Source organism: Capsicum annuum, chromosome 5 (genome assembly GCF_002878395.1).
Source record: "Capsicum annuum cultivar UCD-10X-F1 chromosome 5, UCD10Xv1.1, whole genome shotgun sequence".
In the NCBI taxonomy this organism is placed as follows: domain Eukaryota; kingdom Viridiplantae; phylum Streptophyta; class Magnoliopsida; order Solanales; family Solanaceae; genus Capsicum; species Capsicum annuum.
In genome coordinates this window covers 132,864,891-132,881,236 of record NC_061115.1, presented here as the reverse complement: position 1 = coordinate 132,881,236, position 16,346 = coordinate 132,864,891, and the positions used below count along the sequence as shown (strand labels likewise).

Below are 16,346 nucleotides of genomic sequence, written 5' to 3'. Positions count from 1 at the left end.
AGGATGCGCGACGCGCCCTAATCGCGGAGACTATTTTGGGTCCCTTAGGAAGATCCCTATGCGCCATGGACATCCAAGATTTTCGTTTTACGTTAAATTTTGTCTAGTGTTTTTGTTCGTCCATTCCAAGCCTTGTGATGTTTCCACTGGATTTACAGCTTGTTTATCATCCATATATCATCATCATAAACTCACCAAGCATCCTATAGCATCAAACACCACAAATTAAAGCTTAAAACAATACAACATACAAGACGGTGAACTAGAAACTTAAGGTGAGAATACTAGTTTTGCCCCTTTTGATCTTAAACATGGTTTTGATTCTTGGCTTGTTTCAATTGAACCTCAAACACTATAAACAAGTTGTTCCACATATAATTACACAATCATACCATTAGGAAACCATTACACACATTAGAATTCATTGAGATCGACTAGAAGAACACCTAGCTCAAGCTAGTAACACTAGTTTTCTCATTTGAACTCTAAGTGACCAATTTAAGTACAAACTTGTTTGGAAAACACCTTAAACATTGTAATCAAGTACTTAAACACTATGGATGCTCAATTATATAATTATTGACTCATTAAGCACTCAAGAAGTCCTCAAAACAAACCTAAACAAGCCCGGATAACAACACTGAAGTGCATAAATTCTCCTCAGATCACATGTGAGAAGATATACACTACATAAAATGAACATGTTGAAAGTGACATGATGACTTAAACATGGACTAAATCTATAAACTGATGTTATGATCAAGTAATAAACACGTAACACTACAATATGCTAAATAGATTGGAGACAAGGTCATAAAAGATCTACGACTAAACTGTAGGAGGTTTCTGTAACCGATATAGATCATGTGAGTAACATGGAATCCAATATGTAACCCAAGTTGGCAGGGTATTTGTACATTGTCAAGCATACGAACCATGATTGGCGTGAATTCACCCGTGAGCCCAATAAAGGCAAGGGAGACACTCTCAACTAATGAGGACCCTTTAACCTACAGTGACACATAGCTTGGGACTTAGGTTATCTGAACCCTTATCCTCTCGGTGCTAAGCACTAGTCCCAACTAAAAGTATACTGATATACTGAAATGCTCACCAATAGTGATATCCTCAAACTGAAAGATAAGTGTTTTATCTGAAAGCACTCTAAATCATGAAAAGAAGAATTGAATATCAACTGACAATGCATGATATTCTAGGTCATCGGGTGTTCATAACCCGCTATCTTTGAAAAATGCAACTAATCATGAAAATGCAATAATCTGAACATAACAAGGAATTTCATAACTCAAATCTAAAATCAAGAATTTACCAATATAATGAGATGTCATAATTTTGAGTATGATCAAATTAATGGGAAAACATATATTCATATATTCATAAAAACTAAAGAAATTCACATTTTTTTATTTTAACCCTAAGCTTGAATGGTGAATTAAAGTTGAAGAATTGAGTTAACTTTAGGACTCAATGGGCGAAAAGAAACCCATTGATGAAATCCCACATACCTGGAGATGGAAACCTTGGGGTGAAACTTTTGAATTTGGAGATTGAAGTTGAAGAACCCTAATTTTTCTTTGAGAGAAGAAAATCACCTCTTTCTCTATTTTCTTTTTGTGTCGACTGAATTTTGAGTTAATGGAAAATTTGGGGGCATTTTAGACTTATATTTCAGCCTTAGGACAACTTAAATGACCTAGTTTTATACTTAAAAGAGTGAAAAAAGATCAAACAATCCCTTTGAAAACGTATAACAGTTCAAAACAGTTTTGACTAACGGTTCGGGTGAAGGACCGTCAATCCCTTGACTAACTGTCACAAAATGACCAAATTTTGATCTTACAGCTTAAGCTTAACGGCTTGACCTGACGAGTCATCTCATGTGTGGTCATCACACTTTGGCAGACAGACACCCTTTGCTAAACTGAGCATAACTTTCTACTCCAACATAGGATTAAAGCAAAACTTAATGTGATAGATCATTTGATAGGTCTTGAGCTCAAAAATACTTTAGAATCTAGGAGTTATGCTCATTTGAAGTTGATTGTAGGAAGATACTTTACAAGAAGTCAATCGGTATGGGAGGCTTCGACTTGACTGTGAGATAGGAGTTACTTGTGACCCTAATACATATCTAAATCACTTCTCATACTATCAAAACGTGAAGTTTTATTTCTACATATACTTGAAACATGGTTCTATTATTGGCTTGGATTTTTGGGAGCTAAAATAATCCAATCTTGTCTTGTGGTAACTGTACATGACGGAATAGATAGATCAACTAAATTTCCCGATTATGTTGTTAATTTATTTATCATTTAAAGAAGATTCTAGACTTTTATATATATATAACTGCAGATGTCAAATCTTAAAAAATAGTGAAGAAATAATCAAAACAAAGTGATCAACAAGTATTCATTCAATTTTTCACATATAATAATCACACAGTATATCTAGGAAGACATATAGCACAGGTTGGTATTACTAAGATTGAGTTTCCAGTAGTTTTAAAGGCACATCTACCCCGCGACGTCTCAATGCAAGGTGCACGTCTAAGGCCTAAGTGCCTCTCAGGGATTCAAGCCTGGCGAGGTGTATGTCTTGTCTATCGAGGTGTCAACACATTAAAGGACTCTTACTCACATTAAAGGAAAAAATACACAAATCACCCTCCACACTTGTTCCCAAAAATCCAGTAAGAATGTTGGGTTCAATGAATATATATTTCGCATATAATAATCAAACAGTATATCTACGAAGACATATAGCACAGGTTGGTATTACTAAGGTTGAATTTCCAGTGGTTTAAAAGTCACATCTACCCCGCGCCGTCTCAATGCAAGGTGCACGTCCAAGGCCTAAGTGCCTCTCAGGGATTCAAGCCTGGCGAGGCATATGTCTGGTGTCAGCACATAAAAGGACTCTTACATTACAAATTACCTCCACACTTGTTCCCAAAAATCCAGTAAGAATGTTGGGTTCAATGAATATATATATATATATATATATATATATATATATAAAAGAAAAACAAGGTTAAACTAAAGTACAAAACGACATACTTTCTTAGGTATTGCCATTATATACAAAGGTAGTGAAGAAAGTAGTTTACAGAAAGTATTTCATCCTAACATCTCTTTTCATGGCCTCATATACAGCTTGAACCTGGACGAGGGCAATCATGTCATAAAATGGATTATGGATTGACAAATTTAAGGTGCAAAGGCCGAAGGATATACCTGCTCACTAGAAACAACTTGAATGGGCCCGATATTTACTGATACATATTTTCCCCCGGAAGATAGCTTCTGCCTCACCTGGCCCTGAATAGAAGCAGAAATACCTTAAGATATGGTTCAATCTAGTTCTCCTTCACACGCACACATTAAGGTTCAATCCACTTCAAATTCTCATGCACACACACAATGTGTATTGTTAATTAGGTTCCCATAATAGCATATGTCTATACTGTTAAAGGAGTTGAAAGAAAAACAACACGTACAAAAGAACCAAGATACATACTGAACAGTAGAAAAGGGGGATTTTGTGCTTGCCCATTAGTATCTCTGCTGATACCTGCTATTCATCATACAAGCTGCTAACCTGCTTATGCGTTAAATTTCTTGCATTGTCCTTAAATCCTCACCATGCACCAACAGTTGTCGAAAAGGAAAGAGGCTCAAAACCCCAGACTAGCAGGTTCCAACACCAGCTTAAGGTATTCTAGCCCTATATTGCTTGGACTCTTCAAAAATGTCATTGGTGTGTCAGATCCTTCAAATGTAGAATGTTCTACATTTTGAAAGATCCGACACGGGTGTGGCAACATTTTTGGAGAGTCCGAGCAACTTAGTTCTAGCCCAAAAATTACTTGGGGGTTGTTTGGTTGCTGGTTGGAAAGAAAGTTATTAATGTTTTTTATTTTGAAACTGAAAAAACTTATTAATGTATTAAAACTAACATAGTTAATATCATGTATGGTAGCTTTTTAGTTGCTTTATATAAAATTCAGCAATCAAAAACACTGTATGGCTATCATTTTACAAACCCGCATAAATAAAAACATGTATAAGTTATGACAACAACAACAACAACAACAAACCCAGTATATTCCCACATAGTGGGGTCTAGGGAGGGTAAAATATATGCAATCCGTACCACTACCTCCGAAGAAGTAGAGAGGTTTTTTCCGATAGACCACCGGCTCAAGACAAAGGACAGTAAACAAAGTCGTAATAAAACATAAAACAAGATGGAAAAACAAAATTAAGACACCCACAAAGTAATACTATATACTAACAAACCAAAGGCACCCACCACACCCAAACCCTCCTAACTAGAAGCTCCAACCTATGTACACAGCCCTAAGACTACTAGCCCGGCTACAGCAAAGCACTCTTAACTACTGGCTACGACTCACCCACATGCACTAGCCCTCTAACCTAATTAGCGTCCTCCATACCTTCCTATCTAGGGTCATGTCCTCAGTAAGTTGTAACTGCTCCATGTCACGTCCAATCACCTCCCTCCAGTATTTCTTCAGTCTACCTCTACCCCTCTTAAAACCATTCAAAGCTAACCTCTCACACCTACGAACTGGGGCATCCGTGTCATTCCTCATCACATGCCCAAACCATCCCAACCTCACTTCCCGCATTTTGTCCTCCACCGAAGTCAGTCCCACCTCCTCCCAGATAGTCTCATTCCTAACCCTATCTCCCCTAGTAAGTCCACACACCCAACGGAACATCCTCATTTTCTCCACCTTCAACTTTTGAATATGGGAGTTCTTGACTGGCCAACACTCCGCTCCATACATCATGGCCGGACGGACTGTCGCTCAGTCGAATTTATCTTTAAGCTTGGGAGCCACATTCTTATCACACAATACTCCCGAGAAGAGCCTCCATTTCATCCAGCTCCAATAAGGTGAGAGACATCCTCGTTAATCTCTTCATTCCCCTGAATCATAGACCCAAGATACTTAAAACTATCCCTCTTATAAACAAACTGGGAATCTATCCTCACTGCTACCTCGTCCTCCTGCCTCAAGTCATTAAATTTGCACTCCATGTACTCCGTCTTGGTCCTACTCAACCCGAACCCTTTAGACTGTAGGTTTTGTCTCTAAACCTTCAATTTATCATTCACCCCCACGTCTCATCAATTAAAACTACGTCATCCGCAAATAACATACTCCAAGGCACCTTTCCTTGAATATGTTGCATCAATGCATCCATCACCTTTCCTTGAATATGTTGCATCAATGCATCCATCACCAAGGAAAATAAAAACGGGCTAAGAGTCTATCTCTAGTGCAACCTTATCAAGACAATGAAATGTTCTGAATATCTTTCCGCCGTCCTCACCCGAGTCTTTGCTCCATCATACATGTCCTTAATCGATCTGTTGTACGCCACCGAGATCCCTCTCACCTCCAAGCATCTCCAAAGAACCTCCCTAAGGACTTTGTCGTATGCCTTCTCCAAGTCGATGAACACCATGTATAAATCCCTCTTCCTCTCCCTATACTGCTCCACCAGTCTCTGCACTAGGTGAATTGCCTCTGTCGTCAAGCGACCGGGCATAAATCAAAACTGATTCTCAAAAATAAACATGATTCTCCTAAACCTCCGTTCTCACAAATCTTTATTGTGTGACTCAACAACTTAATACCCCAGTAATTGTTGCAACTCCAGATGTCACCCTTATTCTTATATAAAGGAATCATAGTACTCCATCTCCAAGCTTCGGACATTTTCGCAGTCTTGAAAATGTTGTTAAACAATTTGGTCAACCACCTTAAACCTATCCCGCCAGTATACTTCCAAAAATCAAGCGAAATCTCGTTAGGCCCCATCGCCCTACCCCTTCGCATCCTGCGAATAGCCTCTCTGACTTACTCAACCTTAAAACGTCTACAATAATTGAAATCACGACACTCTTCTGAGTACTCCAGTTCCCCTAATACAATCCCTCTGTCCCCCTCATCATAAAAGAGTCTATGAAAATACGACTGTCATCTTCTCTTAATGTGAACATCCTCTACTAGTACTCTATCATCCTCCCCCTTAATGCACTTCGCTTGGTCGAGGTCACGATCCTTCTGCTCCCTAGCCTTAGCACGACTATACAACCACTTTTCCACGCCTCTCTTCTAATCCCGCATACAAGCTTCCAAATGTTGTTGTCCTAGCAGCCATAACTGCTAACTTAGTCTCCTTCCTAGATAACTTGTACTTCTCCTTGTTCACCCGTTTCTCCTCTTCATCCTTACTCTCAACCAACTTGGCATAAGTTATGACTCAATTTTTATATTATTTTAGAGAAAAGACATAAATACACCATTGAAGTTGTCCCAAATTTTCAAAAAGACACTTAAACTTTACGGGTGTCCTAATACCCCCTAAACAATTTTGAACTGTTTTACTGCATCATTTTTGCATGAATCTTAGTTTCATTAAAATTTGACACGTCTGACTTAATAAAAAAATACATATTTTTCATTTTTAATTTTTTTCTTTACATTTTTTTCTTTATTTTTCCTCTTACTTTTTGACTTTCTTTTCCCTTTCCACCAATCATCCCACTCCACGTGTTTCCTCTACAACCAATCCTCTTTAGCTTCATATTTCTTTTCCTTCTTCTCCACAAAACCTCTCCATTCCCGCTGGCCATTTACACGGCAATTAGAAAGTGCCTTTATAAAAAATTTCTTTAGCACTTTCTCAACTTTGATTAAGTTATTAATATGAAATTCATCATCCTTTATCTAATAAACTTTGATATTTTAAAATCTTCATTAATTAATTTATCTAATTTTTATATAGTTTTAGCAATGAAGATTTTGAGAAAAATAATATCAAAATTGAATTTTTTTGTAAAATGAATCAGTGAATTTCCTAAAATCCATAAATAGCTTATTGAAATGTAAATAAGAAAATAATACTCCTAATCATCTTGAAATATATTGGGTTTTTTAAAGTTGTTCAAAATGTTAAAAAAAATTGAAAATAAGAACTTGAAATTGAAGAAAGTAAACATGGTGATAGTAAAAAAAGGTGAGTAGAGTTAGCAGCGAAAATTATGGGGCATTGAATATGGAAGGTCCATCAGAGATGACAAGAACTTTAAGAAGAAGGATGAAAGAAAAGGAAAAAGAATAAGAAAATAAAGTTAAAATATATAAGAAAAATAGAAAAATACTTTTAGAAGGGAAAACTTGTAAAAATAAAGTTGAAATTCTTTTTTTAGATTCTGCACGGACTTTTAAGAGAGTAAACTCATGCTCCATGACAGGTGGCTTTAAAATGATGTAATAGTATTGGTTCAAAATTGTTTAGGAGGGTATTAGGACACCCGCAAAGTTCAAGTGTCTTTTTGAAAAAAGGGTCCAACTTTAGGAGGATAATAATATTTTTACTCATTATTTTATGTGAGCTAAAGATGGAATAACTAATACATGGATTGTAATACATGAGTAGCTAAACCTTACATAACCCAGAATAACAAACCCCTGCATAACTAATCTCTACATTGCATAACTAATCTTATAGCATTAGTCTGATCATAGTCAACTTTTCGATCAGTTGTGCCGAGAAAACAAAAAAAATCCCTTTTAAGGTCTTATTTTGTATAAGAAGAATGAACGTTTCTAGCACAGATGGAGACATAAGAAAATATTTCCCGAAAATGTACGACACAAAACATTGACACGACAACCAACGACTTTTTGTAACTGAGAAATCATCATTTGCAACTTTGAAACTCGGTGGGTAATGGATTCGCTCCTCTAGTCTTCTTTGCTTAAGTATCACACTTGATTCAAAGAAGGATTCTAAGTCGCGACATGCATCGACCCCACATCCTGTGCTATAGTACCTTTACAGTTGAACCAAAGCTATGGGGCCACGAAAACCAATACATTTTACTAATGAAATTTGAAATATAGCTCCAATCTTTTTTTACAAAAAAATTAATATAGTTCCATACATATGTCCATAATCATCTACTATTTTAAACTTTTTCCAACACAAATACCTTGTGTAATTAAGTTTAAAACATTAATGCACCTCTTCCATTGTCAGTTTCCATTGTCATACAAGAAATTCTTTCTAGGAGCTCAAAATATATAACAATCAACTTACCGCTTTTGATGTCCCACGATTCTGCTAGTTTAGAAACAAAGGAGAAGGACACCACCAGAGGCAAGCGTTAGGTCAGAAAAGCGATAACTCAAAAATCTCCCCAAGTGGGATTCAAACCTACGACCAATCGGTTAACAACCGACAGCCACGTTTTGCACTCTTATGAATAAGATTTTCCAGCCATACCTTGATGAGTTCGTGGTGGTATACTTGGATGACATAGTCATTTATAGTAATACCCCGGAGGAGCAAGTGGAGCATCTACGTAAAATCTTCCAACTACTCAATTATACATCAAGAAAAAGAAGTGCTCGTTCGTTAAGAAGGAGGTAGACTTCTTGGGGCATGTCATAAGCCAAATCAAGATGGACGAGGCCAAGGTGTCTGCCATAAGGGAGTGGGAGGTGCCTACTTCCGTGACCGAGTTGCGGTCATTTCTGGGGCTCGTGAACGATTATTGTCGGTTTATTTAGAAAGGGGTATTCCGACATTGCTGCGATAGCAGAATGGCTTCAGGAAACTGCTAATACTAGAGTAGAGGGATTGGAATGATTGCAAGACCCTCACTTCCAAGACTGGATGGTTACCTTTAAAAAAGAGGAAGAGAGGGAAATGATCCAATGAATTCGAAAGAATTGAAGGAGTGTAATTGGGAATTAGCTTGTTGCTCTTACTGGCTTTCCTGCCATGCCTACTCACTATCTATATATGTATCCTCCAAAGAAGATGAATAAGCGGAAAAAGAGGAATAGAGGTGCGCAGCAGATTCCTTTCTATGCTTACTCTCATCCAACTGATGAATGCAATTGGAGTAGAATCGCTTTCCCTTACTAGGTTTAGGAATCCGTAATTCTTCAAGAAGACGAGATTAACCCGGATCAAAAGAAAGCTTCTTATCGAGAGACAGATTACAACAAAAATGACTCATGAGGATAGCTGGAAGCAAGGAACATTCTTTTGCGGCTTACCCGTTCTATAAGAGAATGGTTCAACTAGTTAGGCGGTCCCCCTCCGTATCATGTTATGCAAATTTGTTTGACTAAGCATGGCATTTAAGAAATAAGGGAAGAGTTCTCAAAAAATGTGGTTTTAAACATATCATAATATTTGTGTGCCTATCACACATTTGAAACTTGTGGTCTTAACATATCCAAGACCCACTTTGTGGGATTTCACTAGATATGTTGTTGTTGTTGGTTTTAAACATATCATAATAGTTGTGTGACTATAAAACTTGTTATTAGGGGTAAAATGGAAAGTTTAAGTTAAATTGTTTCCAGATTTAGAAAGGGATCATTCTTTTCTAAACAAACTTCAAAGGAAATAGGGTTACATAAACTAGAAAGGATGGACCATAAGTTTATGACCAACTTTTAGAAGAATGAGAAAAATTTTATGACTTATATTGTTGATAACTGTTTTTGTGGGTCCTGATCCCACCTCACAAACAAAATCCTTTATTATAGTATTTATTTTTCAAACCTTCTCTTTCAACTATTTCTACTACCCCAGTCAGCCCCTCCTCACACACCCAAGTTCCTTTTATCTTGAGCTCCTCTTATATTTGAAAGGGCATAGTTTGTTGTTGTATCTTTCATCTCCATTATTTTTATCTATTTTAACTTAACACTATTAAATCATGGATGGATCTTATTTAGGTTCATGCAACTGTCAAGAATCTTAAAATAAGATGGGTTTGATATTCTTTTTGGCATATTTCAATGATTTCGTATTTATCATATGCCAAAAGTGAAAATACAACAATTAGAAAAAGATTTCATGGCTAAGTATTGTTTCTTAAGGAATTTATTTATGCTGTTCCATTTTTCTCTTTCCAGTAAGTATTATATTCATGCCCTTTGATTTGCCTCAAACTGATTTTTACTAAAAAGTATTTTAGCAACTATCGCTGAAACTAGCAAAAGATGAAACAGAAATAGAACAAATATCACCTTTTTTGTCAAATAACCTACTTATTATTTCCCTCAGTTTTCAACTACCTCTAATTCTTACATTTTGCTGTAATATGTTGTGTGTCTTTTTCTTGCCATGTTTTTCATTCATTACTTAGTTTCTTTAGATTTTTGTGGTTGAACTCACACGTAATTGATATTGGAGAGAAAAGTGGGACAAAAAATAAGGTCCAAGAAGGAAGGCCTGGGAAGTAAAAAGAGATACAAGAGAAGACGGAAAGAGATTCAAGAGAAAATGGGAGTTTGTTTGTGTGGGATTGGGACTTAATAAAAGCCACATGTCCTGAAATAAAAAGCTCCAGTGTGTGCAGAATAATAACAAGTTTCATAGAATGATTGGATTAACTTCACAGATAATGGTGGTCGACCACATCATTCACTTCGTAAATTATTGTTTACAAACATCCAGGTGCAATATCAATGAAATGATCTCCACTTATGAAACCAAAAAAAGTTGGACTATTACATCTTAGTGTAACATCAATGAAATGATCTTGACTAAAGGAAATCAGATATGAGACCAACTTGTACAAATAAGTGACTTGCAATATCTGGTTTCAGTCCATTTGTGAAATGAAATTTGTCATTTGAATTCCAAGAGAAAGTGAAGTTGAAGATATAAGGATGAGATGCTTGAGATTTGTGAGATTTTCCATTAACAGAATTTTCCTTTTTTTGATCAAGTAAAGTATTTCATAAATAATTAACAAGATCGAGATGGCCGTATACAAGAGGTATACCCAAAGAGGAGAAACCTACAAAATATGGTTCTCTCCAAAAGATATCCAATCCTCCATACAAATAGGAGCTACATGGGTGCCAAAAGAAAATGAGGGAGCGGAGACTACTCAGTTGAGCAAAGCTCATCTTCGTCCCTTCAAATGGCCTCCTATTTCTCTCTCCAAATGACCTACACATTAAGCAAGAGAAGCAACATGCCAAGTCCTGTGTCGTCTTCTCCTGGCATCAGTCTTCCAACTGAACATCAACTCTTTCACGGATCTTGGCATTGCCCATGAAATGCATAACTACCTAATGATATCCCACCATAACAACATTGTTAGATTGCAATATCGCAGAATAAGACTCATGTCCTTACATGCCTCCTTACAAAGGAAACCAACCCAACTAATATAGAAAACCTTCCATTTCCTATGATTCTCCCTCGTCAAGATCACCCCTCTAGCAGCTGACCAAGTGAAGAAGCACACCTTCCTTGGCACACCCTAGGAATCCAAGCCGAATCAAAAGGAAAACTATCTTCCGGCCTAACCAACTACTTTTCATAGGAGGACTTAAAAGAGAACATTTTGTTACTCCCCACCTCCCAGCACAAAACATCGAGTCTATCAACAGGCTCGTACTGCTTATGAAGTAATTCTAGCAATCTCAGAAGCTCAGCTACCTCCAATCCTGGAAATCCCTCCTGAATCTCAGATCCCAAAAAATCTCAACCCATGTATCCCCCCCCTAACAAAGTGAAGAGTCCATTCTCTTTGGCAAGAGACCATATACAAAACAGGGAAATCATCCTTTAGCACGGAACCCCCACACCACTTTTGTCCCCAAAACTACCTCTATTCCCTTCCCTAACCTTCAAAGCAATATTGTCACTAAAAACATCTCATTCCTTTCATTATATTCCTCCACACACCACACTTGAAAGACATAGTAATCACATTAGTTCTGCATCACCTTCCATTACTCCATATTTGTCTGTCATCACCTCTCTCCATAAAGCTTTTCCCTCCACCCCAAATATCCACAATCACTTCCCCAAAAGAGATGTATTAAAACCTTCAAATCATAAAACTCAAGTTCTCCCCACTGTCACGGTTTCCACTGAACCAAGTGAAACTTCTTTGCCCCATCAGCCGCATCCCAAATAGAATTTCTTTGCAAACTTTTTTAACTTTACTGTAACAGAAATAGGAGATTGAGCAGGGTCATGCAATATGTAGGGATACACGGTACTTCCCACCTTTGGACAAGTATTCTTTCTGCCAACTCGTTAGCCTTTTCTTTACCCTCTAAATGATCGAGTTTCAAATACTGATATCTTTAATCGATGCTCCTAAACATAATCCGAGGTAGGTAGTTGCAAGAACCCCTACCCACAATGCAAAACTTGGGCCAGCAAGTCAATGTTATCTGCTGCACCAACATGAATGATCTCACATTTTCTTAGGTTAATTCTAAGCCACGGCACTACCTGGAACCAAGCTAACACATGTCAAGGTAATCCAGTTGAATCCCATCCGCATCACACATCTCCAGAGTATCATCTGCAAACAAAAGATGAGAGTTCGAAAAGGTACCAACACAACTAACCACAACCTTAAACCCATTGATATGTACTCCTAAAACAGCTTTGTCCATCTTCTTGCTCAAAGCTTCCATCACAAAGAGAAAAAGCATAGGTAATCAAGGACAGATAGGTAATAAAGGATCTCCCTGTCTGAGACCCTTGGAGCTACCAATGAACCGCACAGTTTGCCACTCAACAAACTATCTCACAGAAGAGATGCAAAAATTCAGCCACTTCCTCCATCTCTCCCTAACCCCCCACAACCTCTCCCTTTCAACAGAATTAAATACAGGAACTTCCGGTTAATATGATCATTGCTGATAATACAATTAAAAAGTAAAAATGTGCTCACTCTAACAACTTATGTTTTTAGATGAGATGGCCAGCCACACAATTCAACATCATCATGGGATCGATGTCACCGCCACCCATTATCAAAAAAGAATTTTCACGTGCTCAGCCATGAAAAATAATCAAGCCCACATGTGAGGGTAGCGTGTTGAGAATACAATTAACTAATAAAAGTGTACTCTCTTAACAACTTAATCTTATAGATGAGATGACCACACACTTCAACAATCACAAGCCTTCTCAAGATCTACATGCAAAGAACCCGGCACACCTTGTTTTTTCCTAGAATCTACCACTTCATTGGCCACCAAAGATGCATCTAGAACCTATCTTCCTTCAAAAAACAATCAGTAAAGAAGAGACAGTCTCGTCCAAAACTTTTAAAGTCTATTTTTATTTAAAATAAAATGGCCAAGAAGCCGATTTTATTAATAAAAATCAAATCCAAACAACAAAACAAAGCAAACATCAGCCCTCCCCCCCACACAAAAAAAAAAAAGAAGCCCCAAAAAGTCTGGGCAAGTCCAAAAAAAGGAAACTAAAATAATACAAAAATCGGATGTCCACTAAAGCCAATGGTAGATCGATTTGGAAACTAGGGTTTTCTCTTCTGGTGAGCTTCCCGTCAGCATATCCGGCATGGTTATCTACATATGCATCAGTCTTATAGTCTATGATGCTAGAAACCCCTACAATGAACGAATCATTAGGCTTCTTTCTAATATACCCCTCTCTTGGAACTCAACAACAGTCGCAAAACATCAAACTTAATTGTACTGACCACAACCTTAAACCCATTGATATGTCCTCCTAAAACAGCTTTGTCCACCATCTTGCTCAAAGCTTCCATCGCCAAGATAAAAAGCATAGGTAATAAAGGATCTCCATGTCCGAGACCCTTGGAGCTACCAAGGAACCGCACAGTTTGCCATTCGACAAAACTAAGTATCTCACAGAAGAGATGCAAAAATTGAGCCACTTCCTCCATTTCTCCCAAAAACCCCCCTCTTCAACGGAAAGAAATCCAGGAACTTCCGGCTAATATGATCGTTGTTGATAATACAATTAAAAAATAAAAATGTGTTAACTCTAATAATTAAAGTTTTTAGATGAGATAGCCACACAGTTCAATATCGTATCAGAGAAAGAAAAGGTCATGGGATCGAATGTCACCACCACCCATTATCAAAAAAGAATTTTCACGTGCTTGGCCCATGAAAAATATGAAGCCCACATGTGAGGGTGGCGTGTTGAGAATACAATTAAATAACAGAAGTGTGCTCTCTCTAACAGCTTAATCTTTTAGATGAGATGACCACACTTCAAAAATCACAATCCTTCTCAAGATCTAACTAGCAAAGAACCCGATACACCTTTTTCTTTTCTTAGAATCTGCCACTTCATTGGCCACCAAAGATGCATCAGAACTTACCGTCCTTCAAAAAGCATTTAGCGAAGAAGAGACGATCTCGTCCAAAACTTTTAAATTCTATAAAAATAAAATGGCTAAGAAGTCGATTTTATTAATAAAAATCAAATCCAAACAACAAAACAAAGCAAAAGTCAGCTCCCCCCCCCAAAAAGCCCAAAAAAAAAAACATGAATGATACAAAAATCGGATGTCCATCAAAACCAATGGTGGATTGATTTGGAAACTAGGGTTTTCTTTTCTAGAGAGCTTCTCATCAACATATCCGACATGGTTATCTATGTCTGCATCGGACTATAGTCTGTGATGCTAGAAGCCCCTTAAAAATAATGACAATGAACGAATCATTTAGGCTTCTTTCTAATATACCCCTCTCTTGGAACTCAAAAGTAGTCGCAAAACACAAATTTAACTGTGCTTCAGCAATGTTGTAAGAAAGCCCGAGTAAAGCCATCGGGACCTAATGCCTTGTCACCCGCACACACCTTTTCCTCCTCAGTAGCCCTGTGTAACCACAAACTATTATCCCCCCCTCCCCCTTCAATTTGATTAAAATCTACCCCGCCCAAACTAGGCCTCCACTTCACAACCTCTTTGAACATATGTTCATAGAATTGAATAGTTGCTCTCTCTACTTCCAACTCCCCCACATGTAGCTCCCCCTAACCATCACTGACTCTATCAAATTCCTCCCTCCTATCAGCTGCCATGTGGAAAAATTTCGCACTAGAATCCCCTTCTTCCCACCACAACCCATAATTTTTGCTTCCAACCAGTCTCCTGGGCCAAAGACAAAAAAGCTAGTTCCCCTTTCAAAACTTCTTTCATATCCTTTTGTCTCCCACTTAACGCCCTACCCATCTTTATTATTTTTAACCTCCCTCCCCCCTATGCCTCATTCATGATCTCCTTAGTCTTCAATTCTACCCTTCGAAACACATCCTTATTGCACACACTTATGTCATTCTTAAGCATCTTCAATTTTCGGCAAGCCTAAAAGATTGTCTCCCCACTACGAAATAGTTATTCCACCACTGGGCCACTCTTATCTCCAACACAATGCGCTGGCAACCACATGTTCTTAAATTTGAAAAGAGATCTCAACCTTCTACCCCTACCACCATCCAACATGATAGGTTAATTGTCTTCGATCAGAGGGAATTGGATCACACTTAGTGCCAACTCCTCCTATGAAGGAGGTAAGAGGAATCTCTCCGGTCGGGATTTACGTTTGAGTCCTCTAATTTGGACCTAATAAAAAAACAACACCTGACAAAGATAAATCAATAAGCAGATGATTATCGATAAACTCCGAGAACTCCTCAAGACCCAGGAGAACATCATACACCCTAACCTCTCCTCCTGGTATCTTATGGTGTTAAAATACCCCTCAACACCCTAGGAATATCCCACCTTTCCATCACTGACCCTAACTCCTAAAAGAAAACCTTGACTCCTCCCCCAAAACCCCATTCCATCCCATTACCACTATTTTTAAATTTCACCGCCAATCATAAACTCCTCTTTGTTGACCTCCAAGCGTTCTAGTTTCCTATCATCCCATAGAACTAGAATACCTCCCACATTCCCCCGAGACAAAATGATATCTCTTCAAGAAACATGCATGCCAATTTTAGTTGTATACGATTTTGACTCTCTGATTGAACTAGATCCTCGCTAACTGGTAGAAATATCTATATTTGTTGAAAGGAATACTGTAGAATATTCTAATATGTAAATTAGGAGATTACTTTGTACCAATACAGTGTTTGTACATAAAGTAACTAACTAAAATAGACAAACAATGCTCCCACAACTTTGGTCCAATTGAAAGAGCACAGTGTGTGATGTATAGGTTAGGCGCATGTAGGGGTTCAAACTCTACCATGGATAAAAGCCAAAAGTTTAAGTAGAGAAGGACAAGGTCAGACTATTATCTATCGAATTTTGAACCATGCACCAGTGGACTCAAGGAATTCTGGATTAAAAGAAGAAAAAAGAGACGAACAACTCCCAAGTTTCCCGTAAAGCAGCCACTTTGTATTGAATTTTACAATTAAGAATAATAACAAATTTTGCATCTTATTTCACGTGATATCAGAGACACTAATGAAAAACAT

At 37.7% G+C, this 16,346-nt stretch overlaps 1 protein-coding gene across 2 annotated transcripts in view; it reads right to left on the bottom strand.

The window, feature by feature from the left end:
• Positions 1–2,696: 2,696 nt before the first annotated feature.
• LOC107870739 overlaps positions 2,697–16,346 on the bottom strand; it is a 41,440-nt gene continuing 27,790 nt past the window's right edge. The window contains exons 4-5 of one of the 2 annotated variants that reach the window (XM_016717355.2): positions 3,258–3,341; positions 2,697–3,183 (exon numbers count right to left, since the gene is read on the bottom strand). In XM_016717355.2, coding sequence (XP_016572841.1) covers positions 3,127–3,183; positions 3,258–3,341 — 141 coding nt within the window. In that variant the 3' untranslated portion in view covers positions 2,697–3,126. The remainder of the gene's footprint in view (positions 3,184–3,257; positions 3,342–16,346) is intronic. The other variant, XR_007055900.1, reaches the window with a different exon arrangement.